We start from the raw sequence: 26,566 nt of genomic DNA, 5'->3' as shown, positions 1-26,566 counted from the left end.
TGCCTTCTGGGTTTTTCTGGCATTAAGCTTTACTGTTAGGCTGTTTGGTTTCAAGTTTTGCTTTTAAAATGTAAATCAGACCCGATATATTTATAAAGCACCATTTTGTAAATGTACTGTGGCCAGCCATCGCAAATCTGAACAGGAAATAATATACTGCCAATAAACTTTTTGTTTGCTTTGCCCAAGTCTGGTTAAATGGTGCAATAAAGAGTTATAGTTCCCCACTGTGTGTCTTCAGCCATCAGCAGTATAGCAAGAACCTAATGAGTTACTTAATTTTTTTTTTTTTCTGTAGATGTTAAGTTCAGAAGCATTGAAGAGAAACACAGCATGTTCATTTTTAGTGTATATTTCTTGGTCACGTAGATCAAAACGTGAACAGGTTTTTGGAGGTTGCGTCTTCAAATCTTGACGACTTCATATTTACTCTCCTTCCTATAAAACTGTCTCATTTCCCTCAGACAACTGAATGTTTTTCTTCCACTTGAAGTGATGCCAAAGACAAAATAGACATTTGTCAACGTCTCTTCAACCTGCTGGTCCCACTGGTGTCTCAGAGGCCAAGAGGAGCCCTTCAGCAGCCCTGGCTGCAGTTGGTGATGGACAGCATGCCACAGGGCTAGAAAAAAGGAAAGAGGTAGACATAATTAAAATGTCAGGATGTGCTTTGCTACTAATCCCTGAACAGTCAGTTATTCTTGTTTTTAGTCTGTGTAGAAACCTCTTAGTCTCAATTTCTCCTCTGTCAGTCTATAAGCTCTCATACAGTCTGATGGGTGCTCTTGAGCCTTTGTGGAAATGAAGTTGTTCTTCTAGACTTTCCTCTGTTGCAGAACATGGAATAGCTGAGGAGTACTGCAAGGAGCAGGCTGTTATTTAGTGATGTACCGTGTCTTGCTTTCTCCTGGCGCAGCGCTGTATTGTGCCAGACCTGTTGGCTGTGACAGTTTAGAGATGAAGTCAGGAAACCTTACAATACTTTTGAAGATAGGATGTTTATAAAATTTGCCTTCAGGTAGGATGACTAAAAATAGTGTTCTGGATGAAAGAACGAATGGTACCTCAGCCACAATGATTTTGTCATGGTATGTAGGACCTTAAGCACAGGTATGGATTTCAGGATTCTGGAATGTTTACAAAACACAGTAATTATTTTTAATAGTATATTTAGTTTAATGTTCTTGGGAAAAGAAGGGCTAACTTGCTTCCTTCTCCTCCTTTTGTAGTGTCGGGTACCATGCTCAATAAACAAGGTCTTGATGCTTAGTTAGCAGACTGTGTTGCTAACAGTAATTTCCATTTGTGGTCTCTAGACTGTTCCATTATAATCGTGCATCAGCACTGGGGTGATTTGGGTTCCTTCATACTTGTAAATACTCAGGTCACCACCTCCCGTTTCTACTTAAAAGTGATCAAAGATCTATTGGATGCTACCTTGCTGAGGTCTATTGATGATGGATGTGATATGTATCTTTACAGAGTGAGTGTGCTCTGTCTTTTTCTGAACATCTACCCAGATTGAAGATTTCCATAGTTTTTGCATGGCCTTCGGCTGAAAACCTGTTCAGATGGGAGAATGTATTTTAAGGAAGCTGTGGGGAGCTACACATCCTTGTAGTAAGGCTCTTGTGGCCTGTGTATAGGTGCCTCACTGATTTGACTTAGTTGATGACTTTTAAATGCAGGATGCAATTTTCTACATCTTGTTACTGTTCAATATTCTGTGTTGTCTTGGCTGCTGCTACCTCCCCAGCACAGTGTCCCATTGGCTTTTCATGGGCAAATACTCCTTCGATTGTTGGTATCCTGCCCTTTGCCACTCTATTTCTCTTGTAAAATGAGTTAAAGTCTTCCATTTAAAATGGGATAGGTGAGAAAGCTGGTGCGGTTTTCTTCTCTGTGAAATGGCAGACAGGGCATTTGTTTTGGGTGGTGAGGCTTGCTGGCATAGCTCGCTGTCTTTTATAGCTTCCAGAAGAATGTTCCATCGAAACTTGATGACCTGCTGTAGGAGGAAGAAGGTGCACGAGTGAAAATGGAGGAGGTTCCTGTGAATGTCAAGGTCTCTTGCAAGCCTGGAGCTTGGCCTGCGTTCCTGTACGCACAGAGAGAAGCACTGCCAATAAGCTAATTTACACATTTCTGGGGGTACTGAGGGTCTTGGTTACACCACATTCAGAGCACTCCTGTAACTTTGCTTATAGACCTATGTATGAAAAGAAGTTCCAACTGGAAGCAAACCATATTTTTTTAAAACATTAAAAAAAAAAAAAGTGCCTTGGAGTGCTTTGGGTGTGTTGGGTAATTGTGCACTCAATAAATGAAGTTACATAAGTGAAGACACTCCTGTAACCCTAGCCTGGCAGGAAGACGCAGCAGAAAACTCACTCATTGCCAAAGAACTCTGCTAGGCTGGAAAATGGGGAAGTTCTAATACTCGTGTTAACGTTTCGTCAGAGAGAGCTGTTGTCTTTGGCATCTGTGCTTGGTTTTGGAGGAGTCCCGGTTTTTTGCCTGGAGAGCTGCTCCTTCTTGCTGGACTTGTGAGTCTCTGTCTCCTTCCCCATCACAGAAGGGGAGAGGTGGGCATTTTCCACAGATCAGCACCAGTCTCCTGCTGCCAGAATTCAGGTAAGGTCCTTCCGGAGGCAGGGTGGTAGTTGGAAATGGAATTCTGGGCAGCAGCTTGGGCTGCCTTCCCGGTGCTGCCTGAGGAGGAGACGGGAAGAACGAGGATGGGTTTAGGGGCAGTGCTTGGGACAGCACCGTGCATCGGTTCCCAGGGCCGAAAGGAGGACCCACACGAATTCTAAGTAGAGGACAGTAACATCCAGCTCTAAATTACACTCTTACCAGTGTGGTCTAGGGGAGTTTTAAAAGAAGGAAGGGTTTGGGGCAAAAAAGATATATATATTTTCCAGGCTATACTACATTAACAAGTATGAATATTTTCAGTTATCATGGCTTGGGAAACATATGAACGGAGCCTAACTGTTTGCCTATGTTGCTTGTGGTACATATGGCAGATTTAAATGAATATGGAACTGTTTCATGTGTTTCTTATATTTATTTCAAATGTAATTTGCTTTGACTGTGAAAACATTTCATGAGTTAAGTTTGGGATGTGCAGCGGAACAGCAAAGATATTTAATACTTTGCTTAATTTAGAAAAATGACCTTTCAGAGAAAAACACTGTGCTTGTCAGAAATATACTGATGAATTATTTTCCTATGATGCCAGTGTGTTAGCTGACTTTTGAGAACAACCTTGTAGATAATGAGTCTTATTTTTATCTTAGATCTGTCTGATTGTAGTGCCTCTCACAAATCAAGTCACTTTATGGCTATAAATACATGGCAAGATTTGGAAGCAAAAAAAAAAACTCACAAAACCCAAAGAAGACCCAACAACAGACCATCTAGAGCCCTCTGATCAGCATGGGTGGAGGGAATTTGTAACAGTAAGACCAGCTCCCCTTCACACTCCTCCATTCCGGTTCCTCCAAATCACCCTTGCAATGCTGTCTGATTTACATTTGGTAGCTGGACTTGCTCAGTAAGAAAGTCAGCAACTTCAGTGTCTTCATTTGTGCAAACGGAGTGAGAAATTCAGCTTTTGATTCAAGCAAACAAACAAACTTGCAGCTTTCTGGTCCATGAGAACTATTTTCTTACCATTAATTCGGCATCGTGAAAAATGTGTGCATTCCTACACGTATACAGAGGGAGAGATGGCAGTTTCGTTTGCAAGCTGTTGAGCTTTGTTTTGCTTTTGGTTTTAGTTTGAGTCAGGACAGTCTCCAGAATGTTCAGATAACTGCGACTCATGAGTCAGGGGACAAGCCAACATATGTCGGTCGAGTCGTTGGCTGTATGTTAGTGCTCAGAAGCACCGTTGTGCCAAATCATTTCAATATATTGCTTTGCCAGTTGCTGTTGGTTTGCCTGGTGTGGTCCCTTGAGCGCTGCTTACATGGGCAGGGCTGGGTGGCAGAATATGGGTTCACTTTCCTTCCAAGCCATCCGCTGCCCACGGGGCTCCCAGCAGATTGCCGGAGCTGGCTCAGCACGGACAGTCTTGTGAATGGGTTTATACAAACTAAAATACCGCAGATCTCTGATAAGCCCACCACTGGAGACAGAAAAGTTGCTGCTGAAAATAGAAAAGCCTGCATTGCTATTTTGATTGGTGGGGTTTTTTTTGTTTGTTTTGTTTTTGTTTGAGTCAGTGGGCTATGAGTTATATTTTGATGGTTACAGTCAGGTCCACTCCAAAGCAGATGCAGCTGAGCATTTTTGGTAATATTGAAAGAGCACACTCCTAACTTCGCTACAGCAAACTTACTGTAAATCTGCAGTGACCTCTTTTTGGGTGGTAGTTTCTCAGAATAGCTTTAGTTGTTGTTGGAATAGTGGCAAGTCTAAACTGTATTGCACGCATGTAATGTTATTTCATCTGAAGCAAAACAAAGGATTTCAGTGTCTAAGGCAGCCAGAATCATTTTTAACTCTTTCCTTGTTTCTTCAAAGCAAAACCAGACTGATTTATCCCTATCCTAACAGTGACTTAAGCAAAGTGTTTCTGAGGGAGAACAGCAAGTGTTTCAGTGGGCAGCTTTACAGGAAACAGCTGTAGACCGTGAGTGTTTTGTTTTCTGTTTTGCTGTTGCTGTTTTTTTAACTTTCCACGCCATGCAATTAGGAGCTGGTTGGTGTTCTGAAAATGACATTTGATCTCTGTCAAGAACGCTGTCTGTTTGCCTTTACCAAGGTCTGCTTTTATTAATAGGAGCGTCAAGATTCTCCTGTACATACCTTCAGTACTGTGACAAAAGCCCAAGGGCCTATACCTTGTTGTGCTTAAAAGGATTTCTTTTCAGTGTCAGCAGACAGAATTGATCAATGAATTCATTTGTGGTGGGAAAGCTACATCTAAAACACATATATTATAAATATCTGCCTGATAGCAGGGAGGAAATGAGGGTTGAGATAAATTGGTTAAACAAAGCTTGTGGGAAGTTGAGCTGCTAAGGCTTACATCTTGATATTACAAATAAGATTTATGAGTTTTCGATTTGGTCTTTTTTTCCAGTAGTGCTCAGTTTGACCTTCCCTAAGACATTTATTATTTTAGATACTTGTATTAAGTCAAATATTTTCCACCTCTCTGTAAATTAAGCTGCGGTGATCTTTTGGACTTTTCTCATACAGACTCTTTGACTCAATTCCTCAGTAATTTTATTGCCCTTTGAACTTTTTCTATTTCTGGTGCTTTCCTTTCAAGATGAGGCAATCAGCATAGAACGTGGTCCTGCTCACAGCACTGCAGTAGTTGGAATACTGTTATTATCGCCTGTATTTTTTCCTAATATACCCCCAAAATCAATAAAAACAAGCCAAAACAGCAACAACAAAACAAGTGAACCTTTTGCATTAAATGACTGATTTTAGAGAGCTGGCAAGAACTGTGGGTCAGTTTTTCAGTGCCATACACCAACAGGTTATAAATTAATTATGTGAGTAGTTGGAACAGATAAGGGATTTGACATCTTCATTTCCTTCTCCATTTGAGTGCTTTCATCTTTTTTTCCCCTTTTCTTCTTTCTTTCTTTTTTTTTAATCCCTTCGCATAATTTTAAGACAGCCTTCCAGATAAAAGCATTTTTCTCTAATTCACAATTTGGGCTTCTAATGTACTGGTTGGGTTGCATTGCTCATGCTGTCTTATAAGGAGGTGACTCCTGTGGTGTCGTGTAATAGACTGTATTTAAATTGTGGATTAAGTTAGGTACTTAAACTATTTGCATACTGAGAACTGTATTCTGTTAATAATTTGAAAATTGTATCTATTTTTCCATATTTCAGTCTTGCTTTTTGAAGGTTTTCTAATGAGTGCAGTTGGGTTTACTTCTGCTTTTGTGCTACGTTTGGAGTAACATTTACCATAACATGTAAGCTAATGAAATAGCAGTCGCCAAAACCTTCAAAATTATCTGCTTAGGAGTGTGAAGGTGTAAATTTTATCCAGCTGGTAATTAGTAATTAAGGTCAGATTCTGTTGCTGAATTCTGGCTTGAGTTGATAATGAATACCTGCTAAGTATTTAATTTGAGTAAAACTTAATTTCTGGAAGTTCTTAAGAAGAAAACAGTCGGAGTCACAGTGTAGTTGGAAGCAATTATCAAATGGGATAACCCAGATGAGAACTAAGATATTTGAACAATCGAACCATAAACTGATCTGAGGTGGAGGTACTGTTATTGTTTGGTTTGGTTACTTTTGGAGTAAAGATAATTAAAATTCATTCCGTAGTATGAGGCCTGAAGCAAAATACCTGTCTACCTTTGAAAGTGGTTATCTCGAGTCCTATAATGAGCAGTTAAGTTTGGCTTGTGATAATGAATTGTATGTAACTGCAGAAAATGAGAGGCTGGACAGAAAAACTGCCAAAGGTGTGAAATCATCAGGGCATCTACTGTGAGAGTGTATCTTCAGGTTAACTTCTGCTTACCAGTAAAATATTGTCCAATGGTTATTTCCAAGGGAAATCATGTGGTTATTTTCTGTATCTTTTCCTAAGCTGAGACCGAAAAGTCTAAGCTAATCTATGATCTTCTTAAGAGGAGGCAAAAATTGTAACTTCTGCTGTGTAGACTACGCTTACCAGCTTTGTACTTCTGTCTCTTTTCCTGCTTTTGTTCTTTCTCCTTTTCCCTCACCCATTTCAATACAGAGCAGAGTGCTTGCCCCGCTGTTTGAAGAAAGCACAAAAAGGAACAGACGTCCTCCTGCAAGTAACGCACTAGAAACAACAGAAGCCTCTGGCCCACTGCGGTGTGTGGTGGACTTATAAGAATGAATTTGGAGAAGATAGAAGTATTAGGGACAAGGTTATTTGGAGACAATTATTAGGGAAGCAAGAGTTGGTCCTTGGCAGATGATTATTAATGGTTTTTTGAGGAAATCCAGGAGAATAACACCCATACTGTACGGCCAGAAGGCATCTACTGTGAGATCTCCCACCAGGCCAGCTGCATGCGTCAGTGGAAAGTGGTGTGTCTCTGTCTTTCATCACCACATGTCATCAGGACAAATGGCAAACTGACGACTATGGACTGTTTTTTTCTCTCACCTAACACTTCTTCACTTTCTCCGGATGTAGTGCTTCTTAGGTTTGGTTGAAACAGCATGCCCTGGCAACCCAAGGGGACAACCATGCCCTGGGGTGCATCAGGCCCAGCACTGCCACCGGGTGAGGGAAGGGGTTGCCTGAGCCATTCTTATCAATGAACAGCTCCAGGTCAAAGAGCCCTGGTGAGCCAGTTGCTTATTGGCAGGTGTGATTCTCCTTGGAGAAATTAGAAAGCACAGTGTTGTCTGGTTGGCCTCCCTCTCTCACCCTTCTGTTCTTCATGTATGTGAAGTTTCCGATGTTATTTTTCTTCTTATTTACAATTCTTATTTACAAAGACTTTAGTCTCAACTGCCCATCCTCTGATTGAAAATGTGAAATGTTTGAGCAGGCTTTTATTTTATCTGAGCTGTTTAAAAGAAAAACAAAAACACCCAAAATATAGTTCTGTAAATAGGTAATATGTCTTGTATTTAAACCTGAAATTAACACATTGGTATATGTATGGGAAGAAGGCCGTTTGAAAGCTTCATAGTATTACACATTTGAGACTGCTTCTTAAGTGATTAATTTTAGTGCTACTGAGGAAATATCTGAACAGGCATATTAAAAACAAATGCAAAGAGTACTTTCAGGCTATTATACTGGTTTTGAATTTTCATTGTTTTAGTCAAGTACTGCATTCTAATTCCTTTTCCCTCTCACTGTATTTTTTAGAAGTCATTGTTCCAAAACCAAAAATAACAATCCTTACCATAAATGAGTTACTAAAGTTGGGTGCGAGTCGTCCTACTTTGTTGTGGCGCAGGGCTTACATGGGTAAAATCTTCTTGCTGGAGGACAGAGCTCTCGAGGACTTGCATCCCTGGCCACACGCTTTGGCATGGGGCTCATCGAGCAAGTTCCCTGCAGGCTTTGTTGTTCGCTTCCCGATGCGACTTGGAGTTGGGTGTGTGGCAGCTTGCTATGGCTTTCTGCCACGCGTTCCTCACCGCCCCCTCATCTTCAACCAGACAACGCAAAACGGAGCGTGAATTCTAAATAAGAAAGGAAAAAAAACACATGGGGTGGTGTTCAGATTGCAGAGTGCCATCAGCTTGTAGGCGTCTGAGAAGCAGCTAGTTAATTACCTCTCCAAACTTGCAAGTAGATAAAGAAAATTTCTGCAGCGTACCTGGGAAAGAGGAGGAGAGGATTAAGCTTTTGTTTCAGTTCACGTTTTTCTTGTTTTGTGAGAAATCATAGTCGTTTGCTGTTCCATGGGAGCAGGAAGCATGCTTTGTATGGGATGATTTAGAAAATGGTGAAGGAGGTAAATAATGCAAGTAGATTTGTAGATTTTAGCATTATTTGTCAAAAGATATCTCTGTTTGAAATAGCACATTAATAATGTACTCAAATAACTATAATGTATATGACTACATTTTTTCCTTCCTTTACTAAGTAAAAGCAAGTTTCTTGTAACAAGTTGGGTTTTTTTTGTTTGTTTGTTTGTTTTGCATTAAAAAGAAATAGATTAATGAACTAAATTTGCAATGCTCAGTGTTCCAGGATGTTGTTTCCTGAGTGCTTGTTTGTTGTTCAGGGATATCTTTGGGATCATCAAGGAAGGAATGCTGAGTAGATTCCTCAGCCTACTTCCCTTTTTTTCTTGGGGAGAGAAGGACAGGAAGCAGTTTTTGGTTTTTTTTGTTTCTTCAGATTTGGTGCTGATTAGAACTGAGGATGTAGAGGATTTTCTTTTATATACATATATATATATATGTATATATATATGTATGTGTGTATATATACATATTCTTTTATATACATAAATATATGTATACATACACATATAATACATATATATACATATATATATATATATGTATGTATGTATATGTATTACTAACAATGCCTTCTAAAGGCCCACAGACAAAGGCACGTCCAGGTGAAGGACCGCTTGCTATCTGGTGCGGGCACTCTGCAAGACCAGCGTACAGTTTCCGCTTTCACTGGCGATTAGTGCCTTTGTAGCTTTAGAACTCATTCCTAAAAGCTCTTGAAAGTAGTGAAACAAAAAACTGCAGCGTTGCTTGTAATTTCAGATCATCCTGGTTTGCTGGGAGCGTATTGGTGAATGTACAGTCTAATCCTTTCTTAATTCCTTTCTGCTTTGAATCAGGCCGCACCGAACTCCTCCCTGATACATCTGATTTCCTCTGTGCCTGTCTGCTAAATGGCCCTTTCTTCTCAGAGTAGCAGCTTGGGAAGTGTCTGGTAGAGTTGCACAATTTAAGCCAATCTGCCTACGACTTTCCTGCTGATTTTAATTTTCTCCAATTAATTCCCTCATCTTTCTCCTACCTGTGTTGTACTTTGCCCCTGGGAGCCGTTTTGCCCCCTAGAAATGCATTGCCAGAGAGCTCTGGAGGACGCTGTAGGCTGTGCTGCTGCTCCTCGCATCCTCCTTGCAGGTCTGCAGGAATTCCCATGCCCAGACTTCCATATTGCCCCTGGCTCTTAGTTGTCTGTGTTCCTAAACCCAGGCTACTAACAGACTATTCCTGAACAGACTATCACTTTTTCATGCTCAGAATTCCCGTCTGCAATGTAACTGTTTACCCAGAGAAGCAAATGTGTTTTCCTTATGTCAGGGTTGTTTGCAAGCCCCTTCAAATGGCTGATCCCATGTTCATAGCTGGAGCACCCAGCTGATAAGAACATCACGCCATTGTGCCTCTGCTTAAGTTTTGTGTTTCAGGTTCTCCTGCTCCTACATCACCTTGTAGCCTCAACAGTTTTTCAAAGTATTTTGCTTTCTGCCAATCCAGTATCTGTTGGCTGTTTTTCTAGAAAGTAGCATCCCATAGCATTTAATTCAGCATATTAAAGAAAAGGGGAGTGGGGAAAAAAAATTAGATCACTTTAGAAAGACAAGCTTGAAAAGTCCACAGAAAAAGATGTAGTGTAAGACGTTGATTGTGAGTTTTTGGTGGTTTGGTGTTTTTTCTTTTTATAGCAGTAAGACCCACTGATGCCATTCTGGGTGTCATCTGATAGAGTTTATTTGCACACTTCAGCAGATAACCTGTTAAATCCTTAGAAAAAGAAGCAAGCAAAATAAAAAGGAAAGAGAGAGATGCATTAGTTTGAATAATGGAAAGCTTTGAATTTGCGTTTAGTATATAGTTTACTGAAGAGGGATTGAATTTGAAGATAAATGAGATAAACGTGATTCTGTAGCAGTGTTCAAAGTGGATTTACTGAACAGCATAGAATTTAAAAATGAGATACTTCTTGGGGAAGCAAGTATTGACATGTTGTGTTCCAATCAGCGTAGAGGTCAGGCAGGAAAAAAAAGGTGGAGCAGAAACAACTGAACATTCTTCTAGAAAAGACCCCTGAATGTGTTAGAGTTGTCCCAGTTACAAGACCAATTAATGCAGATGCTATGGTTCTAGGAAAAGCTGATGGGAAGAATGTTCTGTGTGTGGCTGGGGATAAGCGGACAAAGGATAGTGAGTCATAGAATCTTTTGAGTTGGAGCGGACCCTTAAAGGTCATCATGTTCACCTCCCCTGCGATGTATGGGGACACCTACAGCGCATCAGGTTGCTCAGAGCCCTGTTCAGCCTGACCTCGAATGTCTTCAAGAATGGGGCTTCTACTACGTCTCTGGGCAACCTGTGCCAGTGCCTCACCACCCTTACTGTAAAAAGTTCTTATCTCCGATTGTCCTATCATATCTTGCTCAAGTGTTTGTCCCCCTCCTTTCTTACCACCCCCCTTTAGATACTGAAAGGCCGCTCTCGGATTTCCCCAGACCCTTCTCTTTTCCAGGCTGAACAGCCCCAGCTCTCTGTTCTCCCAGGGGAGGTGTTCCATCCCCTGGATTATTACTGTGGTTGTCCTGTTCTGAGGACTCCCCATCTGGATGCAGTACTCCAGGTGAGGTCTCACCAGTGCAGAGTAGAGGGGCAGGATCACCTCCCTCGACCTACTGGCCACTCTTCTCTTGACACAGCATGATTTTCTAAGAAGGTGGAGCATTGACTGAGCTCTCGCTATGCTCACACCCCCAAAAACAAAATTTATCACGTGGCTGATATTTACACATTTTGTAGTTAATGCTTGTACCTTAGCAGGCAAACACTGCCTGTCATTTTGCAGTTAATAAAAATGTGCATCTGTCAATTCCAGTTCTTCCGAGTGATTCGGGGCAGAGCACCAGTAGCGAGGTGACAGTGTTGCTGATTTGATGGACTTAGCCATGGTAGTAAAGATGAAGATGCAAAATGAAATGCAGAGGATTTCAAAATGCAATTAGGTTGCTGTGCAACCGTGTTAAAAAATGACAAATGAAATTCAGTGTGGATAAATGCAAAGTGATGTCCATGGGGAAAAAAAATATTCCAACTTTTCATGTAAATTGAGTTGCTAGTGAACAATCAGGCACGAGATCTCTAGGTCAGATATTTGTGTGGAGATGTCAACTGTATACTCAGTAGCTGTCAAAAAGCAAATAAAACATTAGCAATGTTTATGGCAACTGTAGAGGAAAAATAGAGGAAAAGCATATCTGTCACAGTACGCATCTGTGATGTGCCTTCATCTTGAATAGTGCGATTGATTCTGACATCTTTCTCCTAATTCTCTTTTCCTTCCTCACTTCCACCTACAAAGAGCATAAAATAGTACTGCAAAAGCTGTCGGTCACGCAGAAGGCTATTCAACAGCCTTTGCATAAGGGATGATGAAGTAGATGCAGCTCTGCAGTCTGGAGAAGAGATGATGGGCAGGAGAAGGGTAGGAGGTTCAGGGCATGGCAGAGCTGTGCAACGGCCCTGGAGGTAAAGATGTTCTGGGGTGGGAGGTGGCAGGATGAGGCCAGCCCAGAAAGGCAGTCCTTCATGACAGGAACCTAGCTGCAGAGCTCATTGCTGCAGAACAAGTGAGGAGAATTATTGTAAGAATTACCTGTGGGACCTGTTGCATGCAAATGCAGCTTCTGGGGCTTGCACCAGAGCTATCTTTTTTCAGTCTAGAGAACAGCAGCGAAGCTGTGAGGGATCTGGAATGCAAGTCTTATGAGGAGCAGCTGAGGGAACTGGGATTCTTTAGTCTGCAGAAGAGGAGGCTCAGGAGATGCCGTATTACTCTCCACAGCTACCTGAAGGGAGGTTGTGGTGAGGTGGGGGTTGGCCTCTTCTTTCGGATAACAGCGATAGGATGTGAGGGAATGGCCTCAAGTTGCATCAAGGGAGGTTTAGATTGGATGTTAGGAAACATTTCTTCACCAAAAGAGTGGTCAGGCACTGGAATGGGCTGCCCAGGAAGGTGGTGGAGTCACCATCCCTGGAGGTGTTCAAGAAATGTTTAGATGCTGTACTAAGGGGCATGGTTTAGTGGGGAAATATTGTTGTGGGTGGGTGGTTGGACTGGATGATCTGGGGGGTCTTTTCCAGCCTTAGTGATCCTATGACTTAGCACTTGCTCCGCTCTGTTTTTGCCTTGACTCCAGCTCTTGGCGGCTGCTGGAAGCAAGATATTGGGCTGGACTTTGGGCTTTAATTGCAGGGGACTTTTTTGTAATTATTATTTATTTTTTGTCTCATCAAAATAGTGTTTTGGTTATTTTCCTAGCTAATAATACCACTTATTTACTTAATACCTGATCATTATAACAACTTCAGTATCTAACATCCTACTGAAGATTTAATCATTTGAACCATTTATATCAGCCACGATTCTAGGATCTCAGTAAAGAGATCAACATTTAAATATGCTTAAGAAAATTAAGGTGTTTTCAACAGCATTGCTGGTGTTTTAGGTTCCTGAATGCTGAGTTTATCTGCTTGCATTGTTTCTGCCTCGAAAACTCCTTGCGCTTGAGGAACTCCAGAAATAGAAGGAGAAATTAAAGAGCAGTTTGACTCATCAGAGAACTTGAAGAAAGTCTCCAACCTGTTGTCTCAAGTGATGAAACACAGGCTCTTGATGTTGCTGTGCTTGCAGAACCAGTTCTGGTACTTACTGGGTTTGGTGAGCCTTCCTGCAGCAGCCTTGAAGTCAAGTACAAGTGCTTTTGGAGTACCAGAAAGATTAATGGAAGTTGTTCCATGTTTGGCTGGGGAGTGGCTGCTTTGGCTCCTTGGCATAGAGTCTGCGTTCGAGACAGTATAGAAATTAAAGAAATCTTTTGGGCTCCGTGCATTGTTATTTTTATCCATGTTTTTGATGAGCAGAAAAGTTTTTTTGTTTGCTTGTTTTTTAAGGAAATGATTGCAGGGGGTTAACTGGCACTTATTTAATTTCTGTGTCAGTTCTTAAATAAATGAATGAAAAACTCTTTTTTTTTTTTTTTCCCAGTTTTGGAGCATAAGATCAAAAGACAGTAAATAGACCAGTGTAGAGGAAGGAGGGGGGGACCCTGGCATAGCACAGGAGGCGTGCAGGTGCTCGTTGCAGCAGCCTACAGAAGGCAGGGAGCTAAGGGCAACTTTAAGATTGTCACTTTTAACTTGATACTGGGGTAAAAACATAGATAGAAAAAACACAGAGCCAAAATTAAGCCTGGAGTAGTGAATGTTTTAAGAGGCTCTTAAATAATAAACAAAATGCAGTGATAGCAATCACCATGTCCTTGGATAGGTAGAACCTGGCTGACAGTGCTCTAAACATCAGCATAGCAATGTTGTAATTACTTTACTAGATGGCTGATTAGAAGCTATGCAAATGTAAATGCAATCAGTACCTGTGTTCCTGCTTTGTTTGAAACAATGTGTAAATGAATTATCTCTTGTGTCAGGCTTATGTCTCTCTTGGGAGTAAACACAGGAGCAGGGACTGGTCTTCAGAAGCATAGCTGCTTCAAGGGATGAAGAGATGCCTGTGGAAAGATGCCCAGCAGGAGCTCGTTCCAAGGAAGAGCCTCACCTGCATGTCAGTTCTTGTGCTAGATGGTTACCCAGCCTCTGCCCATAAGGTGCCTCACTGTGCACTGTATTCCGCCACTGGCCCTGGAAGGAGGCCTCCAAAAATCCTTCCCTGCAACCCTCGTGTGCTCATCATTTCATCTAAATACTACATGATAAAAAAAAAACAAACAGCAGTCATATCCAAAACAGCTGATGGTTCCACAGTCATAAGTCGATGATAGAGAGTATGCCAAGCGTATATGTAATTTATGCACATACACCATGTCAGTCTCATCAGGAGTCGTTGCTGTGCTTAAGTAATATGTATGTGATGGCAAGGATAGAGCTGGTATATGCATAATTTATGTACAACCTCTGCATTGACTGTGTTATTGTATATGCAGTATAACCGTACAGTGCTGATACTAATCTAATCTCTAGAGTGCAGATTGCGTTTTCAAATATGCAAGCAGGCTTTTCTTTTTGTTAACGTGAAAAATAATGAGGGGGATTTTTATATTCTATTTTTAAGGGAGTTACGTAAAGTATCTGTCATCGGCTTTTCATTTTTAGATGCAAATAATTATATATGGCAGGGAGCATGATGAGCATTCAAAGTTGACATTAGAATGAAAATGCATAAAGTTTTCCTGAAAAGCTGATCAGGATAGGTCATCAGTCAAGGTTATGATGACTAGAAGAACATGTTTTAAATCTCATTTAAAATGTGTTTAAAAAGCAAAACATAACTGTTCCTGCATCTTCATGCCAGTTACTAAGAGTGCTCAATTCACATATCCTAATTTTTAGGGAGATTTTTTGATTTCCCCTATCTTACAGCTGCGTGAGGAACCTTCGAACCTATTGCCGTCTGACAAACTGAGATTTAATCTGTTTCACGTTGCATTTATGGTGGGCTGGGATCAGCCTTGCTAACAGCTGTCAGGCTCACACCAGTGTTTGGTAACCTACTGAGCCACGGGCTTTGACTCTCCAAGCCCCCAAGGTGGAAAGGAGAAACCAAAGCAAGTGCCAGGAGATGTCAGGTTCCCACACTGTAAAATTAAAGAGAAGACTTAGGGACTGCTTTTGCTTCATCTGATCTTTTCCTTTTAATCTTGAACATTCCTCATTAAATGAGTGAAGCGAAACGTTTGGGGACAGAAGAATGGTTTTTAATTAGAAGCAGATTTAAATTTGAATGTCATATAGGCTTTGCAAAATGTCTTTTTGCTGCTGTTTGCCAACTTTGCAGGATTTAATTTTGCAGCAGAAAGGCGACGGTGGGAATTTAGGGCCATCAAAGAAGTCTTTGGCACAACTGGTATAGGGTTGTGCCAGGTCTCCCACCTTTGCTTGCTCAGGGATGAGCTCATCCTGCACCAGCACTGCTGCTGCCACCTCTCCTTCTCACCCTCAGTGAAGGGCAGCCTTCTCTGGTGTTGGCAGGCACCTCTGAGTTGAAGGAAAACCAGAGGGCTTCTGTTTTCTCCATCCTTCATCCTGCCATCATTGCCTGCTGCTGTGTTTGCTTTAGTACACTTTCTTTGTTCTTTTTATTTTCCTTTATTATTTTTTTTTCCAATTATCTGCAGGGAAGTCTTAGGATTTATCTCAGTTAGGATTCATCTACTTAACGTTTGGACTGAATGATGCCTGCAGTGCTGAGGGAAGAGCTCATGATATCTCCTGCATCCTGCTGTGGCCTGCTGGAGTGGGGTGAACTCACCACCCAGGGCAGCAATCCAAGCTCAGTCCAACCATGGACTCCTGCATCCCTGGGTGAGCATTAGGACACAAACTCCTGAAGCACAAGGGTTTTCTTTGGGAGAGGTAGAGAGTTGCTCCCCACGAGTATGGAGATGGGTTGTGGTCACTCCATGGAATATCTGAGCTGTTCTCAGCTCCGGTGTGCAAGGTTCATGCAGAGCTGAGTATTTTATTTTACTGTAATTGTTGTTTTTTTTTAACCTGGTGGTATTCTTAACGCTTACAGAGGCAATTCTCATATAGTCAAATACAGAGCACTGACATAGTGGTTTTAGCCTGATGGGTTTCGATAATCAGAAGATGGAGATTTCTGCACAGCATCTCAACCTCACGTCACTTACTGTTTGAGTTCTCAAGCTGTGTCTCCCCCTGCTAAAAACCACAAAAATACCACTTAACATTCAGATTTCAGCAATCCTTCCCAATGCACGTAGCATGTTTACATTAATGCACTTTAACTGAAGAATATTTGGTCTTTGAAGTTTTCTTCGCTCCCAGTGATCCAACAGAAAAAAACTGAATTTATATCTTCCATTGTGTCCACTGAAAAACACGCAAGGCGTTTTTTAGAATGATGTTTCAAATGTCATCTGATGGAGAAAGGTAAGAGAGAGTGGGTTTTCTTTAGAAAGCCACACGAAACACTTGTCATCTGAAGTTGTTTTGCTGGAGGTATTTTTAGGATGACTCAGGCGTAAGGTCTGAGAGTTCTTCTTGCCTTTAACTGGAAGGAAAAAAAATGCTGACATTTTCCTTCTAGCTGTTTTGGTTCAATATTTGAATATAAAAACCCAAACTTTTGGGCAAAAAAAAAAAGATTTTTTTTTTAATTTCTAAGTTCTGGTACAGATTTGCACCATATTAAGTGCTAATTCTCCAGTTATCCATAGAGAAGTAGGTTATATGTGAATGTCAGTGAATATTTACCACCTCCTACTCCCTTGTAAAATGTCCTGATGGCTTAAAAGTAGGGTTGTTTCCTTTGTTCATTTGTTTAAAAACAACAAAACCAAAGCCGTAATCAAACCCACAAATGAAAGATTGCGTTTGCTTCATCTTAAATTGTTAACAGAAGTTACTGGTTTCTTATTCTGCAAACCTTACACTTTTCAATAGTTCTGCTTTACTTGCTGAGGTTCCTAAACCTTTATTTATTAAACCTTTATTTTTCTTCGCTGACCACAATGCCTTTAAAGTTTCTCATGTGTGAAATGAAAATTTTAGTACGTGTAATGACATTTCTGTTTGTAGGTGGTGATGTCTTCAAAAAATCTCCAAGTCTTTTTAAACAATATTCTGTTTGTGGTGTATTTAAATGCATGTGGTTATGTGCTCAGTGAATATCGGAAATAGAGTACATAAAGCTGGTGGAAGTTTTCATTTATTTTTGCTTTTATTTTTCATCCATCACAGCCCTACCATCTCAAACTCACTCTATTGGTATCCTCTTAAGGATCTTCCATAGCAGGAGACATATAAAATGTCAACCATCTTTTCCTGTGTGTGAGTCTCCTTTCTCACGTTCCTAGAAAGCATGGTTACATTATATATTTAAAACCCCAAGGAATTCACTGTTTTTTCTATGCAGCAGACATTTGCCGGTGGAGCTGTGTTGGACAGTAGCATGAAAGCCTTTAAAACCAGAGAAAGAAAAGCCATTCCTTTGCTGCAGATGCTGTAATAGAAGTACAAGCCTTCCTGTTTGGATGGAGCGTGATGGCGGTGGCACTGCAAGTGGTCCAGAGCAAGTTGCATTCATAGCTTAGGCAACTGGACTGCAATATAGCACTGTTGGTGCAGAGTACTTGAACTGTCTCGCTGCAGGGGAGTGGACTGAATGCAGTCAGGACAGACAGACAACTGGGGTGGGCGGGGGGTGTTGGTGCAGTGTTGCAGCTTGTGGGCACCTGCAGCTGTAGCCAGGCTTAATTGGGAATTGCTACATCTCACAGGCACTCACTGGCTTTTTTTTTTTTTCTCCTCTTTGTACCCGTGTTGTGCCGTTGTATTTTATATATATTGCTATTAGGCTATATTACCTACGGTTTACTATTCTGTGGTATGCACCTGCCTCTGATAATCAAGAGCTGACTCCATGATTGTTACATGATGTGGCGCCTTTGGTCTCTTCACATCATGAATGCACGATGATTTCGTTATCGTTCCTCTCTAGTGAGCACTTGATGAGAAGTGTCCTATCCCTTCAGTAAGAGTTTGTATGTCACACACTCATCATTTGCTTTAGATGTGCGCCACTCCAGCAGAACATCTACTGGCAGCACGAGAATGTGTCTTACAAGACCCCACAGTCCACTAAGGCACTTGTCATAGGATCACAGAGTGGTTTGGATTGGAAGGGACCTTAGAGATCACCCAGTTCCAGCCTCCTGCCATGGGCAGGGTTGCCACTCACCAGATGATGCTGCCCAGGGCCCCATCTAGCCTGGCCTCAAACGCCTCCAGGGATGTTCTGTCATTGTTTGGGCAAGAAAAGAGGGAGCTACAACTGCAGCCTACCAGGAATTTCTGTTAGTTACATTATTTTCTGTTGTCCTAGCAAAAAGCAAATGAAATCCATTTAACTTAATTGAGTGGCTCATTCACCTGCATGCTTTTGTTCCAGTTCTGTGGTGTTTCAGGGTAAGTTAGTTCTTCTTCCAGCTTAAACCCACACATATTGAGGAGATGGCCACCAGTATGGTGTTTAGACCTGTAAAATGCAGTGGGTTGTCAGTGCAGATCTAGTGCTGGGTTGTGAAACGTGCCCTAATGCCTTGGTAAGGGGCAGCCATCTGATAAGAGTCATGACAAGGATGTAGTGCTGTTTGCAGGTAATAGCCATGCCACACAAAGATGCTTCTACAGGTAGGAAAACATCTATACAGTAGATGTCACTCACTGAGGAAAACGTTTGAGGAGCAGGAAGTATAGGAGACTTTTTGGCCCTATACTGAGCGTGTGGTTACCTAGTTATTGTTTCGGTTATCTGTGGTTTGGAATTAATCTGACAGAGGAGCAGTCGGCAGTTTCTGATACAAACTCCTTCTCTTTTTTCATCTTTTTTGAAATAAGAGAGGATTCAATTTGGGAGATCAAAGTACTTTATCTTTCTGGCAATCTAATGTAGCATGCTTCCAAAATACGTAAATAATTTTGTCTGTATAAAGTAGAACGATTATGAATTTAAACACGTGGATTTATGGTACCATTTATGTGAGGTATGCTGATAATACTTTTAATAATGAAATTGCATTTGTCTTTGTAGCTGCGTATAAATTTTTGTGACAAATCTTTTACATCTCAAGAGCAAGGCGCTCCCTAATGCATTGGTTATATTTCTAAACGGAGGGCAAATGAGTTTGATAACCAGTCTGCACGTTTTGTTTTGTTGGGGTTTTTTTGGTAAAGCGTTAGTGACGTACGTATATAAAAGATGCTCTGTTTGTTTCCTCTGGTTTGTGTTAGAAATTGTCAGAGCCCTTTCTCAATTAGAAATAAAAACCAAGGGCTACTCCAGAAGTAATGCCTCCTATGTTACTATGTTGTCCCACCATGTCAGAGGTGGATATTGGTATGGTGGTAGAGGTTGAACCTTCCCACCAGTATTCCATTATGTTTTGTTGCCGTGTGACAGATGGCAGCAGAGGGGCAGTCTGACAGAATAGTGACTGACATGGAAGTGTGTATGGAGCAAAGGTGTAGGATTGAATTCCTCCAAGCAGAAAAAATGGCACCCATTGGCATTCATCAGTGCTTGGTGAATGTTTATAGAGACCAAACAGTGGATGTGAGCCATGTGAGGCGGTGGTTGGTGTGTTTCAGCAGTGGTGACAGTGAGTCATCTCCACTGCTTCAAGTGCCAGAACATGGTATGCAGCTCTTGTTCATCATTGCTGAAAATGCATACCTCATGCTGGTGACTATCCTGAAAACTATTGTTATGTAGCTGAGAATTTGCTCTATCGAATAGTGTTATTGTGCTCTTTGTATCTGTTGTAGTTTCCATGGAAACAAATAGGAGGCATTACTTTTGGATCAGCCTGCATAAAATAATAAAATTATGGATTCATACGGTATTTCAGCTGTAGTTTAATCCAGGAAGCTCTTAAATATTAAGTCTTCATTGGTTAAAGTGTATCTGCGTAACCAGGTTGATAATGAGCTAGTAGAAGGTGGTTTTCTTTTAGAGTTGCTTGTGTTTGTGTCCAGTGGCCAGTATATAGGTTTAGAAGAAGCTATGTATAGGAGAAGCTTTGCTTTAAGTATGTATATACATTTTGCTAGCCTTGGAAGGAGGAAGTTTGGCTTTTAACATCATGGTGGTATTCTTTCTTAGCAGCAGCTCAGCTCACTCTTAGCTGTGGGAGTCTGCCCTGTAGCCCTTTGTGTGGGTCAATTTGTTGCCTTCTCTGTATACAGGAGAGAAGTTACCGAGCTTCAGTGAGAGCCTGGAGCTGGATTTAAAAGGCAGAAACATAGAACTGAAGCAGTCTGAAGAGAACTCAGTCTTAAAACCTCTGAGAAGGGGTTGGTTTAGTTACATTTTTTTTTTAGTTCTGCTTATAATGGGAAAACAGTTTGGGGCTTTAACTGAAAACAAGTGGTTCCAACTTCCTTTAGTGGTTTAGCTCATAAATATTGGAGGAGTCATTTAAAACCACCTATTTCAAGTCTGTCAAGGAAAGGACTATAACCTTGCCTTACGTAGGAATAGTGAGTAAATGGACAGATCAAATAACAGCTTCCCCACTGAAGAAGAGAGAGGTGAGGCCTATGTGGAGCCATCCTGATCCTCCTCATGATGGCAGCCAAGAAGCCCAGTGTTTCTTGAACTGGGGCAGTACTGTCAGAAAAGTGTAGGGTGATTGCAGTCCTCTTCTGTTCTTTCCATTTAATTTCATAAAAAGTGCAGCCCCCCCAAAAAAAATATTTCACAGGCATTTTGGGAGATGTATCAGTGATGTGTAAAAGCCACATTCCAAGCTCAGGCCCTTGTCTGTCACACTGTAGTGCTGCTGCTCCCTGTCCTTATCAGCGTGGCCTCTTTTTCCCGATGCCTTTCAGAGGACAGTGTGCTACCAAAAAGAAATGGATCTTAAATTTGTTCTCATTCCAGCTGCACTTTTCCTTGCTTTTTCCTCTGCGCACATAAGCACAGGCACACACACAGAGTGAAGCTGCTCCTCCCGGCAAGATCTGCTGTGTGGCAACAGCAGAAACACAATTCCTTCTCCTACGCTGATGAGTTTGGGGGCAGCAGGCGTTTTGCTAAGAACAGTGAGCGTAAAGGCCCGAGGCTGCTTTTTGCTCCTGCTGTGTGTGCATGAACGATGGGTGGTTTCACAGAGCAATGAGCGCTGGGCTGCTGCTCATCCCCCCACCACTCCCATGTGGCCACTTCGTGTATCAAATCCCATTTGCTGTTTATATCACCATGCTTAATGCTGCATTGTCTTGTTCTAACAGCATTTTTCAAAATCGTATTAAAACACTCCGTGCACATATTAAAATACTTCGTAATGCATGATAATACCTATTCCGAAGAGTCCCCTGACTGCATAAATTCTTACAGATGGTATGAAACTACAGAGGGATTAGCTGTTGACTGCAGATCTGATGCCATTGCTTTTCTCTCCGCAGTTCCGTGTAATTTAACATGTCAATAGCCTTGCTGGTAAAACATGATGAAATTTTATATGGCAGTATTACTCATAATGTACTGCATATTTACGTGTGAATGGTGTTACTCCTAAATATAAACAGCTAGTTTGAGACAGACTTCGGTAAATGGCTTTCTCAAAACTTGCTTCTTTTCTAATATATTTTAATAATTACTTCTCTTTCTTGCAGACAAAATTGAAGAAGCACAAAAACAACTTAATGGAAAAGAAGACCAACAAAGAGGTAATAAGCAAAATCAAAACAAAATAGAAAAAGCACATTGTGATTCTACAGGCTGATGCAAAGCTTTCCTGCATCAGTGAAAAGACTCCACTGGGCTGTGGGCGTTGGATGAAGCCCAGGGTACGTGTATTGCAAATCAGGTGCTGTGATCTGTAACACCCCAATTTTGCTGAGACACAAAAGCTTTGTTTTAACCACTTGAGTAGCTGTATTGACCTTGATAAGGCTGCTGAAGCTATAGCACTGGAAACCGCACAGTTTATTGACTAAAGCCCTGTACTAACAGTTTAGTTCATAATATGATTTACCTAATCGTTAATAACCATATTTGGTTTATGACAAGCAATATGTGATGATTTCTAACAGATGCTGAAAGGAGATTGATCCTCACAGGCTATTTTAAGAAACGGTTGACCTGTGACAGATTAAATCTGTGTGTTAGGGCTTAGAAAGCTGGTGAAAAGTCATTGTATTTCAAGGCTGGCTGACTGCAGAGTACCTGCTAGGTTTTATGTGATAAAGCTCATCTGTGCACCCACAAAGGGAGTGAAGAGAAGCAGCATAGAGAGGGGGAGACCAAATAATCCCTGGCCGGGCTCCCCGGGGCAGAGCCATGGAAGACTCATCTCCACAATCCTAGAGGAGCACAGGGGTGTGAGGGCAGGTGAGAACCCCAGTGAAGGACTTGGAGAAGGTAGACTCTGTGTAGTACTCTCCCAGGGCCATCATAGCACAGCCGCAGCCCCAGCATCCAGATGTAAAACCCATCACCATGAGCCATAGGGAGTAGCTCTGCGGGTCACCCTTTGTACTAAGGGTGTGGTACTTGAAAGGGGACACGTGAGAGGAAACAACTCGGGCTCAAACCTGTATGTCCAATCAGGTATGTGTGTGAATGTGGTGCATATGTGTGCTCTTTGTATTTGTGCCTACTGGGAATACATTTTCAGTTTCACTGGTGATTGGACCTACTGTCAGGGAGCGACAACCTCACCTTTCTAAGTCTGGTGGGTCCAGCATGCTGTACTTTCCTCTGTCAGTACCACGTTTCTCTAGTTTGTCTTGCTCTGGGTAGGTATTCATTGCACTCGTGTCAGTGACCTTTCCTTCTGACCTCTGACACATCTGTGAACAGCGCTGTAAATTGTTGATACTCACTGCTGGACTCAAAGCATTTTACCTTTTCAAACAATGAATTTAAACACTTGCTGAACATTACAGCGCAAAAGAAATACCCTGCTGGATTCCGGTGGGGTTCATTTGACCCATCATTCTGCCTCCAGCATAGGCAATAGGACATACAGATTGAGGACAACACCTCAGCTTGGCTGCTTTCTGCAGTCTGTTCCCCTTAGGCTGTCCTTGGGATGTCTGCATCATCCCTTTTAGTATCAGGGCGTTTATGGACCTGTTACCACAAATCCTTTTCTTTCAGTGCTGTTTGTCTTCAGCATTCTCTGGCAATGAATTGCAGAAGTTCACTACCAATTGCATTAAGAAAGTACGTTATTTTATCTTTTTTTCTCCCAATTTCCTACTAGTTCTAATAGATGTCCTTTGGTTCAAGCATTGTCTGATTTGTTAAATAAGAGTTCAACATTCACCTTACCAGCTGCTTTTGTGATTTCATAAACCTTGTCCATATCCCACTCAGCTTTCTTCTCTCCAGACTCATGTTTGAGTTAGTTTTTCCAAAGAAGATTTGATACGGGCTGTCTTGAGCAGGAACTGAGACTATGATGTTGCTTTATGCCTTTGTAAAAGGTGAAGGAGAAAAAAATATGTGGCTAAGGGATAAAAGAAGCCTTCTAAACATTTACAGAGACTTTCCAACAAGCTAGACCTTCAACTGCATAGACTTGTGATGTATTTTGTTTAGTGTATCATAGGTAAGCAGTATTGTCAACCAAACATAAAAGCCCAGTGTGTGAAGTATTACTGTCTGCTCTTGTCGATGTTGGTCCTAAAGAAGTAATATTTCTCTGGATTTACTTATTTATATATATATATTTTTTGTGGTAGACTTGTTCAAGCTGAAGATGAACTAACCTCTATTTTCAGAATTTTCTTCTCAGCTGTGCACCAATGCAATCCTTTATGATCCCACACAAAGGAAGAAACCTTCTCCACTGTGCTCTGAAAGGGATTGGGTTGTAAAGATTTGCATGGTGATAGCACACACCTTTCAGGGGCTCTGGGGACAGAAAGATTATGGCTTAATTTTTGTCTCCTAATCTAAATTTGTATGACCAGTTGTTGAAAAAAAATTATATATAAAATTGATGCAGAAATGACTGGATTAATACAGCTACTTTGTACCTTTCTTTTCAACTGAGAAATATGCTTTGCTATTTTTTTCACTTTCTTTAGTGTCGAAATAGATTTTTATTTTTTATTTACTTTGCATTACAAAAAATTAAATGATTTGTTTGAAGGTCACTGAAAAAAAGGAAAGTATGTGTTGAGCTAAACAAATAAACAAAACTGTGGACATGCTCACATAAGGTATTGTAATCACAATCCAATGTATACAGGTTCACCTTAAGTGTGGTTGTATATTTTTGTCACAAATTAAATACTGCCCTGTCAGTACTGGAGCTGTTAGAGGCATAGCATGTTTGTGGGGAGGAGTTCTTCCTAAGTTCAATCATGCTGAGTTTTCTGCTGACTGGTACTGTACACTGATCAGTCATAGCTTTATACATGTGTGGGATTTAAGATGAATTTAATTGTCTACAAAAAGATACATATTTGATGCATCGCATTTTGCCATTAGCTGTAATAATCCAATTAAGTGCAAATTGAAATAGATCTCTATTAAACACAAAGACTGTAAAGAAACAGACAATGTTGAAGTTAGCAGAATTCAGTTACTTAGTATGAATTTGCAACTGAAAGATATGTGTATTTTGAGTGATAGTCCATAAATGTATTCAGGCTGTAGATAAGTGGCCTGCAAGATGAGACCAGAAATGCACTCTTTAGGGACCAGCTCCACCCTCTTTTCCTGCTCATCAAGTGTGTAAGATGGATAATTCTTTCATCATTTCATCTTCTCGTAATTGCCCAGCTGCCAGTATGACTCTTTAGTAGGAGAACGTCTGCATCTCTTCAACTGTGATTGTTGTTGACATGACAGAGAAAGTCATGACAGAGAAAGTCTTGTTTCCCATGAGTGCTCTGTGTGTTGTCCTTTAAAACCTGGAAGGGATGGTGATCTTGAACAACCAACATTTTCTCCTTGTGAAGGCAATGAAAGCTTTCTCTGATGTGGGACCCATCTGGGTATCACAGTCTGGAAGGCAGTTAGCTGAATCTGCTTTGGCTTTGATCTACTGCTGGCCTCCTCCTAAGAAATCCATCCCAAGAAAGTCTCTCTGTCTTCTCCCTTCCAGACTGATAAAGTCCTCTCAGATCCTTGTGGTTTTGGTCATCCTCTGAACCAGTTCAGCCACTGAAGGTCATTATGAAGCACTGTAAGCATTTGTTTTCTTCTTTATCCATTGCAGCAGTTCTCTGCTTATCACAACAGGCTGCATCCTAGGGACATCAGTTCCACAAGCACTGTCATAGGATTTTAATGTAGGGCTAATGGCACAAACCAAGTTATCTTGATACTTGGCACCAGCGATGCTAAGACTGCTGAATCTCTCTGTGCTTCTGAAACTTTTCTGGGAACTCAGGTTGGTGACAAACTCCAACAACACCAAGATTTGCCATGAAGAGGGGTTGCAGATCCTGTACAGACACTCAGTACTCTGGAACTCAATAGAGCTGATGTGGCCTAGCATATACTCCACAATATCCACCAGTCCCACAAGCTCTTTGCCTCTTAGGAGTACAATTCTGGACTAAGCTGTGTTATTTTGGATAGCTACTTCTTGCTATGTTGCTGAAAAAAAAGAATCAGTGATAAATGGCTATATTACAGGGAACATAGGTATACTTACTCTGCTTCTCTATTGTGGTGATGGCTGTATCTTAAAGCGTGTAAGGGCAGAGGTGATACGGAATGATCTGGGGATGTGTGTGTGTTCTTCAGCTTCATTGCAGTTTAGACTTGCAGGTTGTCATGGTTGTTTGTCAGGTATAAATTCATCAAGCTGTGTGCAGTGTAACAAATCCATCCTGGACTCAGGCTTCCAGTCCCTCTAATGGCACACAGACGTCTGCCAGAACTCCTCTCCTGATCTCTTCCCAGGACTGGTAGGTATGTCTCTGTCTAGCTTCAAGGAAAAGGCAGTTTTCAATCTATTTTACTAGCAGTCGGCCACATTTCTATACTTTCACACTTGATTGCTTTCAGGTTTCTCAGAGAGCTTCTCCCATTTTTTTTACTTCTGCTGGAGATGCTCCATAGTGTAATTTGAACACGATGCTGTATATGCTCATGAATCCTCCGTTTTAGACACTTAGCATTGCTATTCACAGCTTAGTCTGTGAAGGTGGATTTCTGAGTTGCCCTTGCCACATTCAGAAGTCCAAACTGTTGTGACAGATCTGTCTTGATGATAGTGTTCCCTTCCAGGGTCACCACAACTTTCTCCCTAAGGTTGTATTAGAATTTACCCAAATCAGTTTTCTCTCTGGGGCCTCATGTTAGTAGTACCCTCTTCACTTGAATCCTTAGACTTAGAAACATTCGTGACAGATCAAGAGTTTTGTCTGATTTTGATCAGTGCTTGTGTAAATGGCAGCAGCATCTTACCTATATTTGCTGAGAAACTACCAAGATATAACCATCCAAAGCCATGGTTTGGACTCCAGCAAAGTCCAAGCAGTTTCTGTGGTGGTGCTGGGAAAAAGAAAAAACAGAAAACTCTATAATTCCAGCTTCTGTCTTGAAGGTACCTGAAGC

General features: G+C 41.3%; 1 protein-coding gene across 11 annotated transcripts in view; it reads left to right on the top strand.

The window, feature by feature from the left end:
* The window catches only part of HIVEP1 (human immunodeficiency virus type I enhancer binding protein 1), a 119,075-nt gene that overhangs the window by 44,352 nt on the left and 48,157 nt on the right, over positions 1–26,566 (top strand). For 9 of the 11 annotated variants that reach the window (XM_025147651.3, XM_004939652.5, XM_015275980.4 and 6 more), the window contains one exon: positions 21,655–21,708. In XM_025147651.3, coding sequence (XP_025003419.2) covers positions 21,655–21,708 — 54 coding nt within the window. Of the gene's footprint in view, positions 1–2,396; positions 2,635–21,654; positions 21,709–25,103; positions 25,185–26,566 lie in introns of those variants that run through there. The other 2 variants (XM_046932726.1, XM_046932717.1) reach the window with 2 other exon arrangements.

This window comes from Gallus gallus, chromosome 2, assembly GCF_016699485.2.
Source record: "Gallus gallus isolate bGalGal1 chromosome 2, bGalGal1.mat.broiler.GRCg7b, whole genome shotgun sequence".
Taxonomy (NCBI): domain Eukaryota; kingdom Metazoa; phylum Chordata; class Aves; order Galliformes; family Phasianidae; genus Gallus; species Gallus gallus.
This window is presented reverse-complemented; position numbering and strand designations above follow the sequence as displayed.